We start from the raw sequence: 25,146 nt of genomic DNA, 5'->3' as shown, positions 1-25,146 counted from the left end.
CGCAACCCACGTGGTGCGTCCAGTAAGTCTCACTCAGCCCCTCCATTACACTGCCACAATGTACGTCTTTTCACCTCTATGCAGCTCTCTGACCTTGCCCCTTCTTCTGCCATAATCCAGCTATGGTCTGCTGTGTTCTACGCTGTTGCTCTTCAATCTGCTCATACGTCTGTCCTTTGGCATTCCCTCGGGGATCGACTATTACTTCGGCGCCTTGACCAGCATCCTGCATGTCTACATCCTCATCCTTTGGCTTCATACGATCCGGGTTCAAGGCCAGGGCGCCATCCATCATGCCCATGCCACCTGCACGAAGCTGATTGATCGCCCTAACGGTATCAATGGCTTTGTGAAGAGTGCGTCTGGCATTGAAGTTCTTCTTGACAGTCGGCAACAAATCTTCTTCTCCACGTCCGCTGTCTGGTCCAGCAATCCATTCGTGGGAGAGTGCCTCGTGCGCCGTCATGCGTTTGGTCGGATCGATAGTCAGACAACGCTTGATGAACTGCCTGGCAGTTGAGCTAACGCCACGCCAATATTCGAGAGGTGTAAAACTGTAGTCCGCGACCAAGATGGCCTGCATCTCTTCCAGGTTGCTATCCCGATCAAAGGGTGTGTATCCGCATAGCAAGAAGTATGTAATGACGCCAATCGCCCAGACATCTACTGGCTTTCCGTGGCCGCTCTTTTTGAAAATCTCCGGCGCCATGTATCCCGGGGTTCCGCAGGTTGTGGTCAGTACATGGAATTGCTCTTCATCCATAATTCTCGACAGACCAAAGTCCGCGATGAGCAAGTCTGCATTGTCCTCGGGTGTGCGGAACAGTAAATTCTCCGGCTTCAGATCGCGGTGTACAATGCCATGGTCGTGCAGATAGGCCACAGCGGAAAGGGTCGCTCGAATGAGGTCGGCGGCATCAGATTCGTAGTATGAGCCTTTACGGCATATGCGATCGAACAGCTCACCACCGAGAGCAAGATCTGTCACAAGATATACTGTGCAACCCTAGTCAGCTTCCTGGCACTGATAGCTCTTGTCAGTGCCCGCCTACAATTGTTCATGGTTTCAAAGTAATCCACCAGTGTCAAAATGTTCTGATGTCCCATCGACACCCTCTTCAGCACGGCAATCTCGTTTCTAACCATATGCTCTCTCCCCGCCATGAGTCGCTTATTGATGACCTTGGCTGCAAAGTATCTTCCCGTATCGATATGCACACATTCTTTCACGACACTGTACGAGCCGGCTCCGAGCGTCTTGCCAGTCTTGTACCTGCAAGGCTGGACTTGGGCTTGCGCTTGCGCTGGTTGCGCCATCCTGGGCGGCGGGGTGGGGAATTGTATACGAATGCGACAGTCGTCGACGACACGAATGAAATGTTGCAAGGAGGCAGCGAGCGGCGATACCGGGCGGCGGTGCGGGCGTTTATCTGGTCGGCGCGGGTGGTGGTGTGAGGAGTGTTGGTGGTTCTCAGCTCGTGTTGAAGGCATGGCGACCGGTTCTCAGCTTCGAGAAAGTGGGGCATGCAGCCCGACGCTAACTAGCACCACCAATAGAACAGAGATTCGTACTTCGGCCACTCGCATGAGCGCGTCTGGACTTCTGGGCATATATCGGGTCTTCCATTGAGTGTATATTTGCGACGACATGGACGTCAGCGGTCAACCAGAACTTGCTGAAGCCGGAGCCGTTGTGGCCTGAGACGGAGCATCAAACATCCCAGGGACCAACCACGAGACATACACAACACATCCAGAGTTTGGAGCAGTACAGTCCGGTTCTCGAACACAGCAACTTGAGGACCCGGCGCGTGAGGACGTATCTCCCGGACTATGGCATTCGGTTTACTGGGCACACAGAATTCGAGCACTTTGTCGCACGTCCAGACATTCTCAAGCCAGCTCTTGACGCACCCCGGCAGTCCTCCACATGTCCGCGATGAAGTCTCCTTTGCTGTTCTTGACTCTAGAGTATGTATAACTGGAGATGGCCATGCCAAGCCTCCATCCAGACTTCAAACCGGCCATTGGGCATGATCACCACAACCTCATTAGACTGGCCCATCGAACATCAGCAACGACGATACGAACGAGGTCCCGACCACGTCAATAATACAGAACGAAAACGCGGTCTGACAGGACCTGGCGACTCAGGGCCCGTCTTCGGTACCTCCGAGCTCCACCATGCCCTAGCATGTCCAATCACGTTCCAAGCTTTACTGCTAGCTCCAAGGGCAAGATTTGGGTCATTATATACGCGATTTGCGGAATGAGCTCATCCAATAGAGTTGCTCGTAAGTCTGGACCAAGCAAGGCGTCTCTCGGAACAAATGCTTACAATTTCATAGCTCTAGCTCAGTGGTAGAGCGTGGGATTGCAGTCCGCAATCATCCTAAGGTTCGTGCACACACCTGTCACCGCCCACCTAGTATCAACTAACCGCGAACAGGTCACTTGTTCGATCCAGGTGGGGAGCTTGGCATTACTGCCATTCTTTTTGCCATTCGTTGATGGCATCTGTGGTGGAAAGGGTTGAAAAGGCGGTTTCAGGTGAAGCGAAATATTTTTGGGCTCCAGGAGCCAATTGCTCGCTCAGCAACAATTCGGAACTGCAATAATGCAGCTGAGCTGGGGGTCGTACAAGCGCCAAGCCTGGTCAAGAAGAAGTAAAGAATGTGATTGGACAATCTTTGCACTGGTGGGACCCCTTGACCCCAGACCGGGCGACTGTTGCAGTGCAGTCCCTAAACCAACATCCTATCGACCTTCTTCTGCCTCAGCAAGGTGCCGACATCTTCTTCCGGTACCGTTTCTCGAACGTCTACAAGTCCGAGCTCCTTTCAAAGCTGTATAATCTCTCGTCATTGCAATACAAGGCGGCAGTGTTCACCGCACATCTCAAGACTTCTGAACGGCACGGCTAGTTACATGAGGATTCGGAACGGGTCAAAATAGTAGGTAGCACAGGCTCGGGGATACGCTGAAGAAGGCCTCGCGGCAGAATGTCAGCGGGCGTACAACGGTTGTGCCATGTGCATTGTGCTACGACGCCCCGCCATGGTGTAAAGCCTGTTCCGAAATCACTCGAGCCATGTGGGCATTTGCAATACCCAGAGCGTCAAGAGCCAGGCGGGTGTTGGCCCGTGAACCAGCAGAAAGTGTCGTTGCCTTCCATTGTGCGATCTTCAATGGCTGTGCATCGCTACGACCGTACCGACTGCACGAAGGACAGCCACTCATAGGGACCGCGCAAGCGTGTCGCCAGCCTTTGCCGCATTTGTGCCGTCGGGGAACTGCATGATCTCTGAGTCTGGATTCCTAGGTCCTGCTGCGCTACTACGGACTGCCGCGAAAAAGTATCCGTCACATATCTATGGTCTTGACTGCATCAGGGCTTCGTTCCTGGCGCGACATCTACCAGACATGCAAGTTCCGGCCGTTCTGGACACTGGCTGATTCCAGATATCGGTGTTTCATTGCATTCTCTCTGCCACTCAAGCTCCCAGCTTGGCTCTCTGTGTCTTGCAATAGGTGCAAGATATATCTTGGCATATGCAACCGCCCATACGAGCATTCATCATACTGACAATTCGGAGCTTGCCACTCGAAGGAGAGAAGATGACCCCATGATCCCCAATGACGAGACCCTCGTGGAACTGCATTATCGCGTGTGTGCTCAACAAAGAAACAGGATATCCGCTGGTCCCTAGCATGGGGCCACCTGCCCTGACATCTCCAGTTCATCTTCGATGCCATGGCGTCCTCGAGGGCGTCCTTTGGTAGTCTCATAGACTACTATACATCATGCAAGTTGCCGACAGCAGTCACAAAGATCGACATTCCGTGATCAGCCGCTTTCAATCCCGCTGCCACTCTGCAAGAGCTCGCGTTGACCGCCTGTCCTCTGAAAGATCTGCATTAGCATCCATATGCTTCTAGCTGCTGGTAGCCGATGCATTTGCCCGCAGCAATCTCTCTACGCCGCCGTCAATGGATTGAGCAAGCCGGGAAAGGTGGGATATGTTCTCAACGATCTGGCCTGCTGCTCAGCCTTCTCAGCCTTCTCAATCTTCTTGGCCTGTGCCTTCTTCAAGAGTTCGAAGTGAGCTTTGGCGGCTGTCTTGTTGGCTTGATACTGTAGTAGAGATTAGTCGATGGTAAATGGCAACGACTGGTGGCTCGACTCACGATGAGTCGCGTGAAGGCAAGGTCAGCGAGGACATTGGTCTGCTGGCTCAGAGCATGACCCATGATGCCATCCTTAGTCTCGTCATTTGGCCAGCCGATCCAGTGCTTCGAGATACGGTATGCGGTCGGTACGTCGGCGGGATCGGGCAAAAGATGGCGCCTCGGGGTGGCTGTGAGATCACGTAGGTCTCCCCTGATGACCGACTTTCGTTAGCTGAAAGTGCCGCTTTTGTTTCTGGAAATTGCGAGGCGATGAGGGATGATGTGGTTCGTGTGCATGGGAGATGGATGTTCAATGGGGATTCTTTACCAGAGTCCGGCAGACATGATACCGATCAACAAAGTCTTCAGCTCGTGGTCGAGGTAGGAAGTACGCTTGGCATCCTTCGGCATCGAGATGACTGGGAACTTGTTGTCACGGCGATCATCGATGAGCTGGAGAGCCTTCTCGAACAATTCGGTGTCGGGGACATCGGTTCTGCCAGCAACGGCCGACATGATGGAGTGGGCTGTGGGAGCGTGGAAGGTGGAGCGTTGGATATCGATGAAGCTGTGTGAGATGTGGTGCAGGAAAAAAAGTCTGACAAGTGCACCGAACGAAGCAGATGCCAGTGATCGATGAAGATATGGGCCTGCTGCAACTGAAGGCGAAGAAGAACAGAAAACGCTGGCTCGGCTCTTCCTTACCGGAGGAGCTGCATGTGTTGTTTTGCCACTGCCCATGAACCTGGTGATTGCATGCTGTTTCCAGGAGATGCTCCGTGTCTCTGGAGAAAAGCGTTTTCACTGGCGGGTAGGTGCGAGATCACCTCGTCAAACAGCACTGGTGGTCGACTACGCAAGCCAGCGTCAAGTCGGGCCATCATCGCCGAACGGATATTCCACCATTGCTGCATGAGCACGGCCAATGCAGGCCACTTCAGTCCCGGCCTGCACATGGCACCTCGCAGCAAGGTCACGCTCATGCGATTCAACATGTAGCGTTTGTGGGTGCACCGATGCGTCCCCCGATAGCGCGAGCGCGGTGGTAGGAGACAATTCCTGCAGGTGTCAACATGAATGAGGGAGTCCGGGGCCCAGCAACCCTGGTACCTCGAGCTCTGCGTTCAATGTTGAAAAGTCGCGAGTGTGCTGGTACTGTGCAAAGATGCTTCATGGCTGCACCCGGCCCTAGCTTCGCTCACACGGGAAGCGCGCGTCGCTGTAACCCTTTGCAAGTAGATGGTAAACGAGATATCGATGCGTCACTGCGGGCTGCCATGTTCAGCGGATCTTTGCCGGTGAACGAAAACTGTGATCACAAACACAACATGCAGTTCAACCTGAGCTGCTGCGCTTGGTAAAGTCCGTTCGTTTCTGCAATCGATCAATGACTTTATGTGTTGGTAATTCGACGCTTATCGTGGTTGAGCTGCCGTGGCTGCGTTGAAAGTCGTGTTGTCGCCTCTGCTGCTACCGGCAAATGCTCCATTCGTCCTGGGGCGACTGTTCCTGACATGTTGTACGTATACTAGCGAAGCAAACGGCCATCTCTGCGCAGAAGAGGCTCCCTGCACTAACGAGCTGCGTGACGGTCAAGGGCGTGTGCTGCAAACGCGTTGCAGCGGAACCCTATGAAATTTGGAAGGCTTCGATCAACGACAGTCAGATTCTTCGCCAAGAGGAAAAGAATTCGCAAACCTGCTGGTGAGCAACGACTTGTAATCGAGACACTGCCACCGGCGACTCGGTGTGGTAGATACAGCTCGCTGAGCAATTGGGAAAGCAGCCGATTCAAACCTGTTCGTCCTGATCACCTGTGTTGCATGTGTCCCGGCTTTTGGCATCTGTAGTGACAGGTCCAGGTGGACCATGTTCACCGGGTTGTTGCACGAGCCCTGCAGCAGGCCACCGGTGGCATGTCCGCGTCCCGCACCAACCTCAAACAGGTCATCAGGATTGCGATTCTGCCGACACCGTTGGCGACACTGTAGAGCGATCCGAGCACTACTGGCATAGGCGTGCATTTGGTGCTTCTGAACGCAAAACGAGGGTATATCGCAGCTGCTCATGGAGCGCTTCCCGTGTACCGTCTCTTCCAGGCGATGCTGATGCGTCCCAATCCACTTGCTGTTCGCAATCGCACTGCGTAAACATTTTCAGGCGGCGTTTTGCGGATTTCGCGTGTTCATCAAGCTGCTCCGACGAGTCCGAGACGCGTTTAGGGAGACATTGCGGGAACGCGCATTGGCGGCGAGTTCCATGGTACGTGCTCGCTTGCGTCACGATATCGCGATATGTCGGAAGTGCAGGGTGGTGTTCGTGTCGATGTTCATGCTGGGTTCGGAAGACGCGATCCTGACGCGCAGTGCAAGTGGCCGACGCAGGCTGACGATGCATATTGACGCATTTGAAGACGTTCACGTCAAGTTTTGAGTAGTACTTGTCAATTGCCTCCCCGGCGGCTCTTCGAGGACCCTCCGGGGGCCACTGCGTGGAGCTCTTTCTTTGCGCCTGCGGCGAGCTGTCTGGGCTGTTGTTGCCTATCGATGAACGACAACTCCTTCCTTCTCCTCCTCAATGTTGTTGCCCGCTAAGGGACTTGGGAACTTCAATCTCCAAGAGACATGTTTGTATGCGCTACATGCAAAAAATTGTTCGGATCGTGAAGCTGAGCGGTGCATTTTCATCGTAGAACCTGTCTCTTCACTTCGCGCCCTTTTCGCAGCCCCCCTGTGACATGCCCGCTGGCGCGGACATGCCATTACAGGTGGCCTGCTGGAAGGTCACTTGTTCGATCCAGTGAGACATCCCGCACGGTAGTCGTTGTTACGAACAATTGCTAACATTAAGAAGGGTGGGGAGCTTCTTCAAGCTATGACTTTTTGCATATTTGTCCATCGCGCAGGTTCCCGGGTTCCGGAGACTTGCAACAGCAGTGTCTACTTCTGTTCGGTAAGCTTCGCATTGTTGCCGTCCTTTTTTGCCATTTGTTGATGGTATTTATGGCGGAAATGGTCGCCAATGCGTTTTTGGGCGGAGGGGAGCTTTTGCGCTTCGGAGGCCGTTTTTCGGTCTCCGAGCCTTCCGACACGACTACACACAGCTCTCTGTTGTCTTCTCGACGAGAAGATTCATCGCCGCAATTCGTTTCAGCTCACCGGTACAGGTTTCGCTGACTTACTGTTTTGGGCCGACGCACGGACGCTATAAAAAGTGGGTTCTGCCAAGTGAATCCTTGGAGCAGAACAGAAGTTGGAAAAACACAACCACAGCGCGTAGTCGTGTATATTCTGGCTATCATTCGAGTCCTCTTCCCACCGAGATGCCAACTGGCTGAATTTCATGCGACGATCCAGAGGTTGCATGCCACGACGTCGTCCCGAAGTTCCTCCTCGGCACCGCTTGCAGATCATGCAACCACTGAACATCCTACAACATCGTGACACCAAAGTTCTCCAATGCAAGCATGCCACGCTCCCAGCAGCAAACGCATATCACCAAACATTTCCGAAACTCCGACACCTTACGGACTTCACACAACAAAGTGGGGGCGGTGTGTTTATCAAGCCCTCACCCTTGCGGTGCTAGACTAGCCAGCGGTGCTGCGCTGCACATCTTCGTTCGTCTCGTATGCACAGCATGCATACGAGCAGTCTTTCACATGAAAACATCCTACCCTTTCCATGTTCTATCCGACAGTCTTCATACAATTGGACCAAGAACCCTACCACTCTAGTTCATGTTCTTCTCATGCGGTGCTCGTTCTGCATGGTGAAGAAAGTGAGAGGTAGGAATTGCCGCGCTGAGAGGTTAGGGTTACGTGCGCAGATATCTTGGTCGAATGTGATTTGGTGCTTCGAATAGATCGTATGCAGGGCAACATCAATGCTCGTACCTGGGAACGATGCACTATAGCTCTTTGTTATTGCGCGTGCGATACTGCTTGTTATGAGGTGTGCGGTGCAATGCATTGTCGTCGGAGCCAAGTCAGGCTCCGCTGTGAAGTCTTAGGGTTACGTCCGCAACAACCTGTGGGACGGCGGTGTAGCGACGACAATGTGTGTTCTCGGTGCTTCATACTTCAAGTTTCTCTTCTTTGGCTCATTGGAAATATTTTCACCAGTTCTCGCGTCATTTGGCCGCGATCTGCGAGTGTTGTGATGAAATACTCGATTTATCGACTTTCACAAAATATCGGAAGTTCGTGAACGTGGCTTTCGCTGCGACGCATGCAACTCGCTCTTGCAACAAAGCCCGAAACATCTGCTCGGACGAGTACACTCGACAGCGAGGAAACGATGACGGGATCGATGGGGAAGGATACTGAGGAGAAGCGAACCGAGAGATGAAATTAGACGAATGATAAGAAAGGGTATATCTTCGTGTATCGTGACTCCGCAAGCCTGTGGTCCACATGCATAACATCCACAGTTACGGAACTCCCTAAGCCAACCACATCACTACCACGACCAAGTCTTCAAGACATTCAATTCCGGTCCGTCATGAATACTGTCGAATTCCCGTTAGCGTTCTGTGGTGCCCCCAGTACTGGTCAAAAAAATCGAGCGATGCGAAATGCAGCACAACGCAGCGCAGCGACCAAAGCCGGAACAATAGAACGCATCAAGCTGCAACAGAAGATCAAGTAGGCCCGCCCGGAGCAATACTCACTAACGTCCCTGCTGGTGCTGAAGGACATCGACTCGCTCGGCCAGTTCCGCAGGATCTTCAAAGACATGCCATAAGCTAGGATCCAATCCCTCGAAAGCCTTCTGGAATCGCTCATTGCTGTTCTTGTCCTTTTCGTCCATTTCCGCGATCCCCTGTACGCGCCGAATATAGATGGCTCGAATCCAGCCGGGAAACTTCCTCGCGATTTCGCCATAGCTCTCGGGATCCTTCTGCGTGCTGTCGCCAATGCAGACCATTCGTCGATGAGGAAACCAGGAGTGGATCTTGACCATGCGGTCGACCTTGTACTCCTGTGTATTCTGATTAAGGGATGCAATCAAGCCACCGAGGTTCTGCCAAGAGGCGTCTCGGAGGATGATGGTTCCCTGTGGGTAATGGGCCTCGCGGAACCGGCGCAGGAAAGGATATAGGTTGTAAGGTGAAGCCGAAAGGTAAAAGAAGGGCGGCATTTGTAGAGTCGCCTGAATGTGCGCATACAAAGCCGGCATGCCCGGGACTGGGTTAGGGTCCTCGACGATGAAAGTGCTGTGCAGGATGCCGAGCGGAGACGGCGTCTGGGTGATCTTGATGGTATCATCGATATCGGATATAACAGCCCAGCCACGTTCCTCGGCAGGTATCGTAACAGCCGGCAGAGAGAAAGGTGGCGGCACATTCACGGCGTTGCTAACAAAAGGGGACATCTGTCCATCCGGCGAAAAGTGTAGCTGGTGCAGACCAGAGGAGATTCCACTGTAGCCAGAAGGTCCGAGGGTCTGCTGCTCCTTGTCATCGATAGAGATGCGCAATGTTCGTTTGGGTAGGATAGTATCCACAAACGGTTGCACACGCTCTGCAATGCGCTTCTTGGTGGCGATATCGTCGTCGCTGATTTGAAGTTCGTGGGCGATTCCAGCTACAACGCGAGATAGGTCTCGTCCCGAATTCTTCAAGAAGTAGCACGCCACGAACTCCACCTCCCATCCACTGCCACCGCGAACCGACTCAGGTCTACCACCATCTACAGACACCCTCGAGGGCTTCGTATCCTTTGTACTCTTGGGTTTAGCGAGATCTGGTCTTTTATCACCAGGCTGCGGAGTCCTGAAAGCTGTGTTGTCCAGGATCCAAACGGTGTCCAAAGCTGGATCTACTGGTATAGACTTGGTCCATGGCCAGACGATCGGAAAACGGTCGAATAGATCAGGCATGAATGCGCGTAGTTCTTCGGGTACTTCGGGGCTGTGAGGAGCGTCGTGGTTGATGCTGGCGCTCTCCAAAACATCGACAGCGGCGCGCCGGCCCACGTCGAATACATCTTTGACGAACGACGACATGTTGTCGCGTGACTCTTGACCCGTGAAGGCAGCAGAGGAGGCTGTGTTTTGCCCAGGCGTCCAGGTGCGGCCTGAAGATGATTCGAGCGTGCAAACACTGCTCAGTCTGCCGCTTCTCGTGTGCCTCTATTCGACGTGACTAAGCTCGATCTTCTTGGCTTCGGGTAGTGTGATGAGAACGCGTGCGGATCCGAATTAGCAAGAGCGCCCCACGATCAAACAGTCATGGTGGCGAACAGATCAGCTCAGGTGAGAAATGTAAGCAGCGTGCGAATGTGATTGAGGTCATGGACAAAGGAGCGGGCACGAGGGAATGTGTTCCACCAGGTCGAAGGTGCGTTACCTGGTGGCGGGTAACCTGCAGTAGCTCCTGCCTATCTCGAACTTCATCGTGGCGTCACTTCCTCAGCTTACCGTCGTTCTGCTCTTGTAGAAGTGAATTGGCACATGTTTGCCGTGAGCGATAGTTGATCTTGACGCGTGAACAGATGGGAGAGTGGTGGGAGAAACACGAAGATGCCATGTCAGACGTGGATATCATGTCTACAAAGTTGTGGGACAAACCAGCCACATGATGCTCAGGCGCAAAAGTAGACGCCAGATTGTCGAACTATATTCCGCTGCTGACAATGTCCAGCACGCTCACAGCACCGGACGTGGACAGTTTTCGTCATACCACAGCGCCGCGTTCTCGCTCGGTGTCAGGAAAAGCCCCATAACCGCAGGATCGGTGGTGGGCTTGTCCGCTCTTCCACAAACCAGGAGACAGTACGCGTCTTGCTGAGGCTTCTTGGGCACACCAAAGATCAGACACGAACCGAAAGAGTTGGATGGAGGAGTAGCGTTCGCGAGACACTCTGCCTTGCAAGTCGCGAACCCACGTGGCTCTCACGGAGTGTCCGTCAACATTCATCAGCCACGTCCTGTACTGGCTCAAGGTCATTAGCACAGACTCCCCTATCTTCTCGGAGGAAGCTCTGCCAATGGTTCTACCTCCACTAGAGATCTCAAAGCAAATCCTGCCTCAGGTCAAGCTCATTGGCAGAGATGGTTACAACTTCTCAGAGACAGCGGTGCCCTATGCTAATCGCACAGACAGATGATGTTCTATTCATGATCTCTTTATGACTCTAATTCCCTTGGACTGGTGTCGAACTTACAAGTCTAAGCCTTGCGCTTCCGCTGAAGAAGTGAGTGGCCGGTCATCTCCTCGGGCTGGTCAAGACCCATAATGTCGAGCACTGTTGGCGCAACATCACCAAGGACGCCGTCTTCTTTCTTTAGGGAGTATCCTTCTGGCGCATTGGCCATGACAAAAGGCACTTTATTCGTGGTATGCGAAGTCTTTGGAGTCTTCTCCTCCGTGAGCATCTCCTCAGCGTTTCTGCAAACGGTCAGTATTATTTCCAACTTGTAGCGTCATTTCGCACTCACCCGTGATCAGCTGTGATAAAGAGGGTATAGCCATGTTTCTTGCAAGCCTCATACACGACACCGATAGCCTTGTCAGTCTCGGCACAACCAATGACTGCGGCATCATAAACGCCGGTGTGGCCCACCATGTCAGGAGGAGCAAAGTTGTTCATGACGAATTCGTACTTGCCATCGCCAATCTTCTCGGCCATGCGCTCAGCAACGCCCATCGCACTCATCTTTGGTGCTTGATCGTACGTGGCGACGGACTTGGGTGAATCGATGAGCTCCCGATCCTCGTTCTCATACTGAACTTCTTGCCCGCCGTTGAAGAAGAACGTGACGTGGGCGAATTTCTCAGTCTCTGCGATGTGCGTCTGCTTGCAGCCCTTCTTGCTCAGCCAGTCTGCCAGAACGTTGTCCATGACTTGAGGTGCGAAAGCAATCGGCAAATTGAAGTCGGTCTTGTATCGGGTCATTGTCGTGATGTTGATGTTCTTAGGATATGGGAAGTCTGGTTTTGGTGAGCGGTCCTGGTCGCCGAGCAGCTGGACGAATTCGCGAACGCGATCTGAGCGGTAGTTGAAGACGAAGACTGTGTCATCGTCCTGGATGCGACCCGCTTTGCCATTGATGATAATTGGCTTCAAGAATTCGTCGTTCTCGCCAGCATCATAACGTTTTTGGAATGTCGCGACCGGATCATCAGTCTCCTCGCCCTCGCCCTCTACCATACCCTTGAGACCAATCTCGACACGGTCCCAGCGCTTGTCACGGTCCATGATGTAGTAGCGGCCGACAATGGTTGCAAGCTTGCCGATTTGTTCTTCCTTGAGGAAAGCGAGCAGGTCCTCCAAATGTCCCTTGCCGCTCTTGGGGTCGGTGTCGCGCCCATCGCCAAAGAAGTGTATGTAGACCTTTGGCACACCAATTTCCTTTGCGACCTTCAGGAGAGACTTCAGATGGTTGATGTGTGAGTGGACACCGCCGTCACTGACAAGACCGCACAAGTGCAGACGGCCATTGCCCTCCTTCGCACGTGTAAAGCTCTTGACAATGTTTTCCACCTTGTTCATCTCGCCCTTCTTGATTGTCTGGTCGATGCGCACGACATCCTGCCATACGACTCTGCCCGCACCAATGTTCAAGTGTCCGACTTCACTGTTTCCCATCAACCCTTCGGGCAGTCCGACAGCCAACGACGAGGCCTCTAGCTCTGTATATCCTTGAGCTTCCTTGCTGCCCTCTTTAGCGAACTCGTCCATCCATGGTGTCTCTGCATTCAGAATCGCGTTTCCCTCTGGAGCCGAGCTCTCGGAGGGAATGCCCCACCCGTCAATGCATATGAGGGCGACTTTTTGCTTCACCTGGACCATGATGGCTGCTGACCCCTCTCTCTGCTGTCAGCACTGCTGCGTTCTTTTGTGTGGGGTCAAGCTGACGAGCAGGGACCGTTGTTGTTTTCCGGAGAGACTCTTACCTTTTGAGTGAAAAAGCCCAAATGTAGTGCAATGTGGTTGTGGTTGTGGTAAATCTGAACGTCGACTCAGCGCTTTCTGCCAATCGCTCCGAAAAGTCCCCACCATCCCACCTGCCGCCTTGATGACATCGGTTGGCGCGCGATTGCAGGGGTCCACGGAGCTATTCACTGCCAAAGCTGTCACTTGCCTTGCCGCATCTACTTACTTTTTAATCACGAGCATCTCCGAACGGAAACGCGAATATGCGCGCCTGACTTATCTGACGCATCGCCTGTGATTGAGAAGATCCCCACGATGGCTCTCAAACAGCCCATCAAGACGACGACCAACGCGCCGCCCGCTGCGGAACAACGCGCTCAACTGCACCTTCCTGACCCAAGCACCTTCGACTTGCTTCCGAAACTTCACGAGCTCCTCGCACGCGTCGATGCCCACCAGAATGCAAACTCACTTCAGACCGACGACCTCAGTCTCCAGGACGCAGAACACACCGACATCGCGACTGCCTACGATCGCGTGCCGGAGTTTCAGCCGCTGAACGCCAAAGACCTTCCTACTGCACTTCTCGGATACTCGAAGAAGGGCTCCAAGATAGACGATAAGGATGTCTTCGTCAAGGGCATAAAAGACGATGTCAGGGACGCGGTAAGGAGTGTGGAGAGACTGCCTGACGTGGACAGGACGGTTGAGGAGCAGGAGGAAGAGATTGAGGAATTGGAGGAGAGAATCAGGCAGCAGAGGCAGTTGCTGCATAGCTTGGCTGGTATTGCGAAGGAGCTAGAGGGGCGAGTGCAGGGCGCCAGCTGATGATGCCGATGATGGAACGAAGGATCAAGTCTGGACTGCGCAATTCACGGACAGTGTCCTACCATGCAGCACGAGCACTTGGAACTATCATGATTGGAAAAGTCCCCTGTGTTGCAGATTGCAACACGGCGGGACAGACGTGTACAATGGAGCCAGCCAATACACGAACATATTGCGACTACAAGAAGATTGCCAGGAGACACCAGCCCGCCTCGAGATGGCTACTAGCGAGGGACGATACGAGCGAGCATGAAGCAAGCATTTGAAGCTCAGACAAGCCAGCAGGGGCTCTTCATCACACCGCTATGTTGCAGATGCTTGGATTGATCATCATAGTGCAGAAGACCATGCGCACAGGAGTGACAGGACTCTGCTGAGACGACCCTTCAGTCCACATGTCGAGGACATTGGTGTGTGCACGCAAGCGACATGCTGGAGCACTCCCTCGCAACGCTCGCCGAGGACAGCTGGAAAGTACATCCTGGCACTGGCCTTGAACGGGCGTGTGGCACCACTCCTCATCCTTAATATGCGACTCTCCAAGGAGACAGTGTGAGGAGTTACTTTATAGGAGCCATCTGACGAGTGGGCATAGTCATCTCCTCAGGGTTCAATAGTCACGGACGGCTGAGTGCCGGACAGACACGTGCCCTATGTAGCGTGCGGAATGCGGACTGTGCGGCTGAACGATCGCCAACAAGGTGCAACACAAACCAATGCGCCGTGCCTTGGCTCTCCGCTGATTCAGCATGAGTAAGGGGAGTACTTCGTAACAACACATCGCTAAAGGCTTTCATACTTGTAGGATTGTGGATGAATCGGTTCCAGCAGCTGAAATGCATGCCAGAGGATGGATTGACCTTCATAGAAGTGCCAGCATCAGGAATTGCATAACTTTGAGTTTGCATAGCGATTGTAATCACAACAAACGTTGAGCGATGGTCTAACGTGTACCTGCTAGTCTTCCACACCCCGCGTATTCTTGTAGTGTTGCTAGACACGAACAGCAGAGCGAGACACGCAGATCTTTGGTTGAGAAAACATGAGGTCCACTATCTACGTGGATGGCAGCTGCCAATGCGTGCTGCACGGAGAGTTGAAGTCCCCAGACCGGAACGGAAGGCGAGCACAACCGACGCCGACTCCGTCTGCAGCTCTTTTGACTTTCGCACGTTCTGGGCGGTGTCATCATTGCCATTCTTTTCCACACGCATTTTCGAGAACCTCCCGGCGGAGGTCTGGACCCAACCCATTCACTTCACTACGCCCTGCGGTGTGGAACGCACTGGCTCTCAAGTCGTTCCGTACGAAGGAAGTGAAGCTCACAACAAGACCAGCAAGAGTCTGCCTGGATCTTGTGCAAAGACGAGGCCCGTTCCGCATCCTGCACAAATGGCTTATTCATGCTGCAACGTGCAGCTCGCTGCTTGGTGCTGCGACATCACGTAGGAGGCTCCCATTTCCGCCGCGGAGTGCGCGCTCTTCGCCAACGACAGGAAGCTTGGTGGGACGACTACGACCACGCAGACCACCATCAGTGAGCATGTGTCTCGAGCGCCACGGTGAGGAAAGCCAATTTCGTACTGGGGAGCATTGCTCCAACGAACTCTAAAAGCCAAGCGCCGTCGCAGCTGTTGTGATCTGTGATGCGGTCATTTCGAACCAGTTCATTTGTGGAGACCAACGCAAAGGATCAACGGTCGCCGCGCGCATCCGCAGAAACAATTCAATGACCAGCAAATAGAGGCAGCACGTCGTCCGGAGTCTGAAATCCTCACTTCCCTCCTTCGTTCCACACAGGCAGCATCCAGCGTGCCGTTCAAGGACCACTTCATCCCGAGAACCGGGGACTCCTGTCGTCGGCACTGCAGGACCGACCGCTCGCCGTTCTACGTTCTGGTCAAAGCGCCAAGCTCGTGTGCTTCCGAGGATAGTCACTAGTTGTGCCTAGGGCTGTGCTTTGTGCGTACAGACGGAGCCTGGGTGTTCCTGACGGCTGTGACGAAATAGCAGCACACGGCCTACGGTGTCCGGACTTTGGTGTGTTGTTCTCGCCGCCCATGACCATGGCGTCAAGCGGAGAACAGGATCGTATAAGTGATAATGCGCCCACCGTGCCTGGCTATGATCCATCAAGGCTCGAAGATATCCTCGCATTGCCCCCCGGCCGCACCACCACGCAATCTGAAGACAGGTGCGAGACGTTCACACAAGAAGTTATTGCAACGTCTGAGGCAACTGGAGCACCAATGATGCAGTCAACTGGTGGCGCCGTCAACAGCCACCAGGATTCAACTGCGACAACTTCACCAGTCCACCAGAATTCCACAACTACAACATCAACACTTCACCACGACGCGTCACAAGCGGATAGTCGCGACAATGCTTTCATCACAGCAGAGGGAAAGGAGGCTGCCGAGGAGCCGGCTGACTACGAGATTGATCGCAAGTACAGCTCCGATACAAGTGACGAACGACCAGGAGCATTCAACCCTAGAGCCGAAGCAGCGCTTCGCAGGATCGCGACACAGACAGGGCGATCCTTCGTGACGCAGCGAAGCCAGAGTTACGCTTCGGCAGCGGCAGGTGATGATCTCGAACGCAAAGCAACAGTCGATCTAGATTACAACGACGAACAGCTTGACCCAAAGAGCGAGAAATTCGATCTCTACAAATGGACGAAAAAGACACTCCGACTCGTTGACGAGGAGGGCATCAAGCTGAAACGTGCCGGCATTGTCTTCAAAGACCTCAATGTCAGTGGCTCAGGCGCTGCACTGAACCTGCAGAAGGACGTCGGCTCGATGTTCATGGCGCCACTGCGTTTTCGCGAAACTTTCAACATGAAGAAGACTCCGCGTCACATTCTGCACAACTTCGATGGTATCATGAAGAGTGGAGAATTGTTGATTGTCCTCGGACGACCAGGCTCAGGCTGCAGCACTCTGCTCAAATCGATGACTGGACAATTGCATGGCCTCCATCTCGACGATGGCTCGGACATCAATTACAATGGCATTCCTCAGAAGCAGATGATCAAGGAATTCCAAGGAGAAGTCATCTACAACCAAGAGGTTGACAAGCACTTCCCGCATCTCACTGTCGGCGAGACCCTAGAGCATGCCGCCGCTTTACGAATGCCGCAAGCCCGACCAGGACAGGTTTCACGACAGGATGCGGTCAAACACATCACACAGGTTGTCATGGCTGTTTTCGGTCTTTCCCACACGTACAACACGAAGGTCGGCAACGATTTCGTGCGTGGAGTGTCTGGTGGAGAGCGGAAGCGAGTGTCCATCGCTGAAATGGCTCTGGCTGGAGCTGCACTGGCCGCTTGGGATAACTCGACAAGAGGACTCGACTCAGCGACAGCTCTGACATTCGTCAAGTCGCTGAGACTTGCTGCTGATATGGAGGGCTCTGCACATGCTGTCGCCATCTACCAAGCTTCACAAGCAATTTACGATCTGTTCGATAAGGCCATTGTCCTGTACGAAGGTCGCGAAATCTTCTTCGGCAAGGCAAGCGAGGCGAAATCGTACTTTGAAGAAATGGGATGGTACTGCCCAGCTCGACAGACGACCGGCGACTTCCTTACCAGCGTAACCAACCCCGCCGAGCGACAGACAAGAGAAGGCTTTGATAAGAGGGTGCCGAGAACGCCAGAAGAGTTTGAGAAGTACTGGAAGAACAGCCCACAGTACAAAGCTCTTCATCAAGAAATTGAGGAGTATCAGGCCAGCCTTGCTGCTAGCGGCGGCGAACTCCAGCAGTTCCGCGACTACAAGAATCAGGCCCAGGCACAACACGTTCGTCCCAAGTCACCATACGTCGTCAGCGTCTTTATGCAGGTCAAGCTCAACACCAAGAGACAAGCCCAGCGAATCTGGAACGACAAAGCCTCGACCTTCACTCCGATCATCTCGAACATCATCATGGCGCTCATTCTCGGTTCAGTCTTCTATGGTACGCCAGATGCGACTGTGGGGTTTCAGTCCAAAGGTGCCACGCTCTTCTTCGCCGTTCTCCTCAACGCCCTCACTGCCATCTCCGAGATCAACAGCTTGTACGATCAGCGCCCCATTGTGGAAAAGCATAAATCTTACGCGTTCTATCATCCTGCTACTGAGGCGATCTCCGGAATCGTATTGGACTTACCACTGAAATTCATGTTCGCTACTGGTTTCAACATTATTCTGTACTTCATGGCTGGTCTTCGACGAGAACCCGGACAATTCTTCCTCTTCTTCCTGATCAACTTCGTGACGATGTTCGTGATGGCGGCAGTTTTCCGTACCATGGCAGCCCTCACGAAGACGATCTCGCAAGCGATGGCTCTATCCGGTGTTCTCATTCTCGCTATTGTGGTCTACACTGGTTTCGTGGTGCCTATTCCATACATGAAAGATTGGTTCGGCTGGATCAGATGGATTAACCCTGTGTTCTACGCCTTTGAGATCTTGATTGCCAACGAGTTCCACGGACGACGCTTTCCATGCTCGCAGCTCGTTCCACAGTACCCAGGTCTTGCAGGAACTGGTCCAAATTTCATCTGCGCAACTACTGGAGCTGTTGCTGGCGAAACGTCAGTGTCAGGCGATGCCTATATCCAGGAAATGTACAACTACTCCTATTCGCATGTATGGCGCAACTTCGGCATCCTGTTGGGCTTCCTCTTCGCCTTCATGATCATGTACTTCGTTGCGGTCGAGTTGAATTCCGAGACGACTTCGACCGCGGAGGTCTTGGTTTTCCGCCGCGGCCAAGTTCCTGACTACATGGAGGGCATGGCAAAGGGCAAGGCCAACGATGAGGAGCAGAAGGCACCAGAAAAGGTCGCTAGCCAGGACGAAGAGGGAGCTGGCGATGTCAATGTCATTCCACCTCAAACTGATATTTTCACCTGGAAGGACGTGTCGTACGACATTGAAATCAAGGGGGAGCCGCGACGACTTTTGGACGAGGTTTCTGGATTCGTTAAGCCAGGTACTTTGACAGCTCTGATGGGGACTTCCGGAGCTGGCAAAACCACTCTGCTTGATGTGAGTATTCTCTTGTGATATACATTGACAGACCAAGCTGACTTTCAATTCAGGTTCTTGCACAGCGTACGACAATGGGCGTGGTGACCGGCAACATGTTTGTGAATGGAGCACCTTTGGACTCGTCCTTCCAACGAAAGACTGGCTACGTTCAACAGCAAGATCTCCATCTCGAAACTTCTACCGTCCGTGAATCGCTCCGGTTCTCCGCCATGCTTCGCCAGCCGAAGAGTGTAAGCAAGGAGGAGAAGTATGCATATGTCGAAGATGTCATCAAGATGCTTAACATGGAAGATTTTGCCGAAGCTGTCGTCGGTGTACCTGGAGAAGGTTTGAATGTCGAGCAGCGCAAGCTCTTGACGATCGGCACGGAATTGGCGGCCAAACCGAAACTCCTGCTCTTCTTGGACGAGCCTACCTCTGGTCTCGACTCGCAGTCTTCTTGGGCTATCTGTGCATTCCTTCGCAAACTTGCCGACAGTGGACAAGCCGTGCTCTGTACTATCCATCAGCCTTCCGCTATCCTCTTCCAGGAATTCGAACGACTCCTCTTCCTGCGCAAAGGTGGTAAGACAGTTTACTTTGGCGACATCGGCAAGAACTCGAGAACACTTCTGGACTACTTTGAAGCCAATGGCGCCCGCAAGTGCGGCGACGACGAGAACCCGGCTGAGTACATGCTGGAGATTGTAGGCGATTTCAGCACCGACTGGTTCCAAATCTGGAAAGACAGCCAGCAAGCTCGTGGAGTACAAGAAGAGATCGAACGCATTCACAAAGACCGCTTCGGCGCAGTGGACTCTGATGAAGACGAATCTGCTCACAACGAATTCGCTATGCCATTCATGACCCAGCTTGCCGAGGTCACGAAGCGTGTCTTTTCTCAATACTGGCGCATGCCTTCCTACATTATGGCGAAACTTGTCCTGAGTGCTGCTTCCGGTCTCTTCATTGGCTTCTCTTTCTACCAGGCCGATGCCACACTCCAGGGCATGCAAAACGTTATTTACGGACTTTTCATGGTAACGACCATCTTTTCGACACTTGTCCAGCAGATCATGCCACTGTTCGTCACCCAGAGATCCCTCTACGAAGTGCGCGAGCGACCAAGTAAGGCATACAGCTGGGTCGCCTTTATCATCGCCAACATCGTGGTCGAGATACCCTACCAGATCATCTCGGGTCTGATCGTCTACGCGACATTCTACTACCCGATCGTTGGCATTCAGAGCTCGGAGCGCCAAGTACTGGTGATGCTGTTCTGCGTTACTCTCTTCGTGTACGCTGGAACTTTCGCCCACATGTGTATTTCGGCTCTTCCTGATGCACAAACCGCTGGAGCAATCGTCACATTCCTCTTCGCCATGTCGCTCATCTTCAACGGTGTTATGCAAGCACCTGATGCGCTCCCCGGTTTCTGGATTTTCATGTACCGGGTATCGTTCTTCACGTACTGGGTTGCAGGTATGGCGGCCACAATGTTACACGCCCGACAAGTGACCTGCTCCGATGTTGAACTGAGCGTTTTCCAACCACCTTCGGGGCAGACATGCGGAGAATACATGGCTCCATATCTGACTCAGGCACCCGGCACCCTGACCAACCCAGATGCCACCTCTGACTGTGGTTACTGTCAAGTCAGTGTGGCAGACACGTTCCTCGCAGGCGTCAGGATCGAGTGGGGTGACCGCTGGAGGAACTTTGGCCTGCTCTTCGTGTACATCTTCTTCAATATCGCCGTTGCGGTGCTCTTGTACTACTTCTTCCGGGTGCGAACAAGCAGTAAGAACAGCAAGACGAGCAAAAAGTCGAAGAAGAACAACAAGAATGAGACATCTGGCCAGAACAGCGAGACTCGCCCTCAAGGTCCACCAAACGAGGTCGAACCTACCGAGTCTAACGAAGATGACGACGAGGCAAATGCCCGCGCCCCAGAAGCGAACCAGGCGAGGAGGAGGAGTATGGTCAGGACACCAACGTTCACTGGTGTGGCTAGTGACTATCTCACACACAATCTTGGCCGAGTGCATACGAACAAGAGGAATGCTGCTATTTATTAGCGCTTACGATTCATGATGGATATATAGAACATTTTACGAAACTTAGCAAGCATAATCAAGCAACATTTACAGACTTCAGTTGCTTTCAAGCATCATCTCATGTTCTACAGCAGTCTCCTCCTCTCGTCATGATGTCTTTACTGACCTCATCGGAAGCACTTCCGGGGCACACAGGCATGACGTTAGAATGGCGACAAGCATACGATAGATGACAGTACTTTACATGACTGAACAACATTCACAAGTCAGCGACACACAGAAAGACGGGAAGAAAAGAACTCAATCGAATCGCCAACATGACTACTGCAAAGTACACTGTTCAGCTCGACCCTTCGAAGCCAAAGGCTCCTACTCGGGATGATGCCGACTTTCCAGAATCAATTCCTGAAGCAAAAGATACCAAGACGCATCCCAGCAAAGCAGGTGACGAGAATGCCAGCATCTACTTCATCGGCACAGCAACGACTGTGATCGAATGGGAAGGCATTCGAATCCTGACAGATCCCAATTTCCTCCATGCCGGTGATCACGTCCATCTCGGACCAGGAGTGCAAGGCACTCGGCGAACCAACCCAGCAATCGATTTGCACGAGTTACCGCACGTAGATCTCATTCTACTGAGCCATTACCACGCAGACCACTTTGATCAGAAAGTCGAACAGAGTCTGAGACGAGATTTACCCATCATCACAACACCTCACGCCAAAGAATGTCTTACGGAGAAGAAATCCGAAGAGGAGAGATTCACTCAAGTTTATGATTTGGATCATTTCGAATCTGCGATTCTTGATATCAAGCAAAAGAAGAAGAATGAAGAGGATCATTTCGATTCTGCGGTCCTCAACGACAAGGATAAAACAACCGCATCTGAAGAAGGAGCAGGAAACAACGGCAAGAAAGAAGAAAAGAACTCCACCCCCTCAATCCAAATCACCGGAATGCCAGGCAAACATGTCCCCCCCGGTCCCCTCTCCATCGCAAACGACATCCTCTCCGCCGTGCCCCCAACAAACGGCTGGATGCTCGAATTCGGCCACACTTCCTCCTCCCCACAATCCTCCACCTTCTCCTCAGGCTACAGAATCTACATCTCAGGGGACACCCTCCTCGTTCCCGAACTCAGCACCATAACCGAAAAATACCGCGACCAAAACATCGACCTCATGCTCCTGCACCTCGGCGGCACAACAATTCCCAGCCCGAGTGTTCCATTACTAATGGTGACCATGGATGCGAAACAAGGAGTTAAGTTGATGCAGTTGATTAAACCAGATGTGACGATTCCGATACATTATGATGATTATGATGTTTTTTTGAGTCCGTTGGAGGATTTTCGGAAGGAGGTTGAGAAAGAAGGACTAGGAGGGAAAGTTGTGTATTTGGATCGGGCGGAGGAGTATAGGTTTCGGGTTGGAGGGGTGGGGGAGGGAGTGAGCGAGAATTGAAGATGGAATGTTGTGTGCTGAGTATATTGGTGATCGAAAGGAAGCAGAGTGAAGAAACAAAGTTCTTTTGTATTCGTGTCATTGTTGAAGACTGAAGTTAAAAGTTGTTGCGAAGCAAAATAGCAGAAGAAGTTGGAACGACACGCTCATAATAACGAACAAAACAAACGCTCAATAGAACCACGGGACGGTTTTCATGCCTTCATATCAATAACGCCTCGCCCAGCTGCTGACTGTCACCATTTCGCCATTTCTCGTTGAGAGGCTTCTATCCTGTCGTCTCGCAGCACTTTCATGAGACCCACACTATCTCCTTCGACCCGATCGATCGAGTCCACGTATGCCACAGCAGCATCTTGTGTAGGCCACGCCGAGAGCCATAACAAATTTCTCTCGCTTTGGTATACCGCAGAATCGACCAGTCCCTTCAACACTTGTATACACGAGCCTGAAGCATGGGTATCGGTTTCACCATCTTCAATAGGTCCCAGAAGGACTGGAATGTCTTGGTATCGCATCGGAGTTGTTCGGTCTGACAGTGCTTGTTCGTATATCACCAAATATCGACCCTCGCTGCGGGTAAGCGAGGGGATCTCATGCTTGTCGATGTCGTGAGGTCGGGGGACGGGTGAGCCGAGACGCAGTCGATGTGATTCGCCAGGTCTCTGTCTGGTTTGAGTTCGAAGGTCTCGTAGTCGCCATTGTTCGACATCGTCCTCGCTCCAGAGCTTCGCGAAGCAGAGTTGTCGAGTCGGATCCCAAGGGCATTTGTAATGGAGTGGCGTTGCTTCGGACGTATGAGAGGAAGCGGTTGGTGTCAAAGATTGCTCGGCTCTTGATTCGTCGGCGGCATTGAGGTTGTTGTTCGAACTCAAACGATCTGCAGATATTGTCTGCTCCAGGACAGCGTAGAACATGTTGGGTCGGTGAGTGTGTTATCAATAGTGGTAGTAGTAAGGCAGCGCCGCCATCTTCAGCCGTACAGCAGTGGGGTGCAGCTGATACTTGTACTTGCAGAGCGCAGGAAATCTGCAAGCCATGCAATGCACACACCCCTAAAGTACGTGCATGATAGCGCAAGAAAACGGTCACACGCCGCCCGCAACGTAGGCTGAGGAGCGCGAGAGACAAATCGGTAAGGTTGTTCGGAAGAGTGGTAGCAATGACCACGGCTTCCCAGCAGCACACTCCCAGCATCCACCGCTCAGGTAGGCTTCAATTCGTTTATCAGACCCGCGTCCACGGCGTCGGGTCTGCGTGAGCGGAGGCGTATACGAGAAGGGCTGGGATACATCTGGTGGAACATCAAAGGACTTCCTCTGGCGGGCTGGGATCATGGGTGGCAGGCTGTCCAGCGAACCACAGGGCTGCGCTGCTCGGCGACAGCGTGCTACACGTCTTTCGCGTAGTCACCACCACCGCAAGGTGAAACAGAAGGCGTGGGCGGGCGCTCTGCGGCAGTTTCCCACTGCAGTGGCTCTTGGGAAAGCATCTCGCGTCGTGCTGGCCGGTGCCCAATGTTCCCGCGCCCGGGTTTGAAGTAGAATCTTCGCGACCTTTTCGGCTGTCTGGAGGCGCATGTCGTGCTACTGCACCGCGATCCTGTGAGAAGTTACGGTGGCATCCGGGAAGTACTGTGAGGTAGGGAAACAGGTCGAAGAGATGGGCCAGGAAGGGGCAAAAGGTCTTTCATCGCATTCCTCGTCGACAGAACTCATCGCGTACACCGGAGTCGGAATTGTCGAGAGTATTCCGAGAGCGCATGCGTCGACGAATCTGTCCCAGCGCGCGGAACCATGTCACCGTCCTGCAGTCCGGCTCCCGCGGGTGCGCAACCCAGGAACTTGGCGAGTACTGTAGACGTAGCATTACATCCGAACCTGCGGCGAAGTAGCGGTCCTCCTGGCTGCGCAAGTGACGGAAAGAGCAATTGCTACGACTTACGTACCTCTTTGCTGTGCCTCCCGATGAGAAGAGACAAAGAGACAGTTCCGCACGGTGAGCATATCGAGCGTGAGCGGGAGACTCGTCTGGCCAGAAGCGTCAGCTCCGAACCGCACGCGAGCTCTGGCATTCTCCACCTCCACATCGACGCCCAATGTCCAAAGCAGCACCGACGGGTGATAATATCACATCGAAGATATAGCTACCGTAACGATGCCATCAAGCTGACGTCCAAAAAGCCAAAAGCCTCCACGCGGCAATCGGCAACAGGAAGCAGGCGAAAACCTTCCCAAGACCACCAGAACCTGTCCTTCAATTGACCACGAAACTCTTCTTCGCTGCCAGCCCTAGGGCATTCCCTAGCAAACTTCCGAAGGAAGAAAGGATAAAAGGACAATTGGAAACGCAATACAGCGGTAGCATGTGCATGTCAGCTTCCGCCGCCGCACGCCAACAGCATTGGAAAAGCCAAAAACCAACAAAGCTTGTCCATACTAATCCAACTTTTCCCCCCAGCATTATCGCTGACTTGCTCTTCACTCGTGCAGACGTAAAACTGTGCCTCCTCCTCACCTCTGAAAGCCCTCGATGAGTATTTTGTGCTAGAAGGACATGCCTCTACTGCTGACGACGCCGTCCTCGTCATCGAGCATCACCGGCAAACAGTAACGGCAGAAACGACACATCAGTCTCTGTTCACAGCATCGTCCGCATCAAGTACCTCCTAGAGCAGCGGTGCCTGTCTCCTCTTCTGCCGCAGCCTGCAGTCTTACATA

General features: G+C 53.0%; 8 protein-coding genes and 1 non-coding gene across 9 annotated transcripts; 4 read left to right on the top strand and 5 right to left on the bottom strand.

Annotated features, from left to right (window-relative positions):
• Nucleotides 1-76: 76 nt before the first annotated feature.
• Nucleotides 77-1,317, bottom strand: RHO25_010713 (uncharacterized protein; the record flags this gene model as incomplete). Its single annotated transcript, XM_023602388.2, has 2 exons — nt 77-996; nt 1,053-1,317. The coding sequence occupies 2 exons, from the start codon at nt 1,315-1,317 to the stop codon at nt 77-79; spliced, it is 1,185 nt and encodes a 394-aa protein (XP_023451393.1).
• Nucleotides 1,318-2,347: 1,030 nt separating this feature from the next.
• On the top strand, nt 2,348-2,477 carry RHO25_010712. Its single transcript has one exon. It is a non-coding gene; the product is annotated as a tRNA-Cys (tRNA).
• A 1,499-nt stretch (nt 2,478-3,976) lies between these two features.
• Nucleotides 3,977-4,686, bottom strand: RHO25_010711 (uncharacterized protein; the record flags this gene model as incomplete). The annotated part of the gene is made up of 3 exons (XM_065603312.1): nt 3,977-4,135; nt 4,189-4,381; nt 4,499-4,686. 3 exons carry the CDS (start codon nt 4,684-4,686, stop codon nt 3,977-3,979), a joined length of 540 nt encoding a protein of 179 aa, XP_065459384.1.
• A 3,944-nt stretch (nt 4,687-8,630) lies between these two features.
• On the bottom strand, nt 8,631-10,178 carry RHO25_010710 (uncharacterized protein; the record flags this gene model as incomplete). Its single annotated transcript, XM_065603311.1, has 2 exons — nt 8,631-8,679; nt 8,842-10,178. The coding sequence occupies 2 exons, from the start codon at nt 10,176-10,178 to the stop codon at nt 8,631-8,633; spliced, it is 1,386 nt and encodes a 461-aa protein (XP_065459383.1).
• Nucleotides 10,179-11,342: 1,164 nt separating this feature from the next.
• Nucleotides 11,343-12,967, bottom strand: RHO25_010709 (uncharacterized protein; the record flags this gene model as incomplete). Its single annotated transcript, XM_023602390.2, has 2 exons — nt 11,343-11,562; nt 11,613-12,967. 2 exons carry the CDS (start codon nt 12,965-12,967, stop codon nt 11,343-11,345), a joined length of 1,575 nt encoding a protein of 524 aa, XP_023450873.1.
• A 399-nt stretch (nt 12,968-13,366) lies between these two features.
• Nucleotides 13,367-13,879, top strand: RHO25_010708 (uncharacterized protein; the record flags this gene model as incomplete). Its single annotated transcript, XM_023602391.1, has 1 exon — nt 13,367-13,879. One exon carries the CDS (start codon nt 13,367-13,369, stop codon nt 13,877-13,879), a length of 513 nt encoding a protein of 170 aa, XP_023450872.1.
• A 2,060-nt stretch (nt 13,880-15,939) lies between these two features.
• RHO25_010707 (uncharacterized protein) lies at nt 15,940-20,981 on the top strand (the record flags this gene model as incomplete). Its single annotated transcript, XM_023602392.2, has 2 exons — nt 15,940-18,921; nt 18,975-20,981. 2 exons carry the CDS (start codon nt 15,940-15,942, stop codon nt 20,979-20,981), a joined length of 4,989 nt encoding a protein of 1,662 aa, XP_023450871.1.
• Nucleotides 20,982-21,277: 296 nt separating this feature from the next.
• RHO25_010706 (uncharacterized protein) lies at nt 21,278-22,426 on the top strand (the record flags this gene model as incomplete). Its single annotated transcript, XM_023602393.1, has 1 exon — nt 21,278-22,426. The coding sequence occupies one exon, from the start codon at nt 21,278-21,280 to the stop codon at nt 22,424-22,426; it is 1,149 nt and encodes a 382-aa protein (XP_023450870.1).
• A 236-nt stretch (nt 22,427-22,662) lies between these two features.
• RHO25_010705 (uncharacterized protein) lies at nt 22,663-23,343 on the bottom strand (the record flags this gene model as incomplete). Its single annotated transcript, XM_023602394.2, has 1 exon — nt 22,663-23,343. One exon carries the CDS (start codon nt 23,341-23,343, stop codon nt 22,663-22,665), a length of 681 nt encoding a protein of 226 aa, XP_023450877.1.
• Nucleotides 23,344-25,146: the final 1,803 nt, after the last annotated feature.

The sequence above is a fragment of the Cercospora beticola genome, chromosome 7 (genome assembly GCF_033473495.1).
Source record: "Cercospora beticola chromosome 7, complete sequence".
In the NCBI taxonomy this organism is placed as follows: domain Eukaryota; kingdom Fungi; phylum Ascomycota; class Dothideomycetes; order Mycosphaerellales; family Mycosphaerellaceae; genus Cercospora; species Cercospora beticola.
The sequence above is the reverse complement of the archived record's forward strand: the minus strand, read 5'-3'. Positions and strand labels throughout refer to the sequence as shown.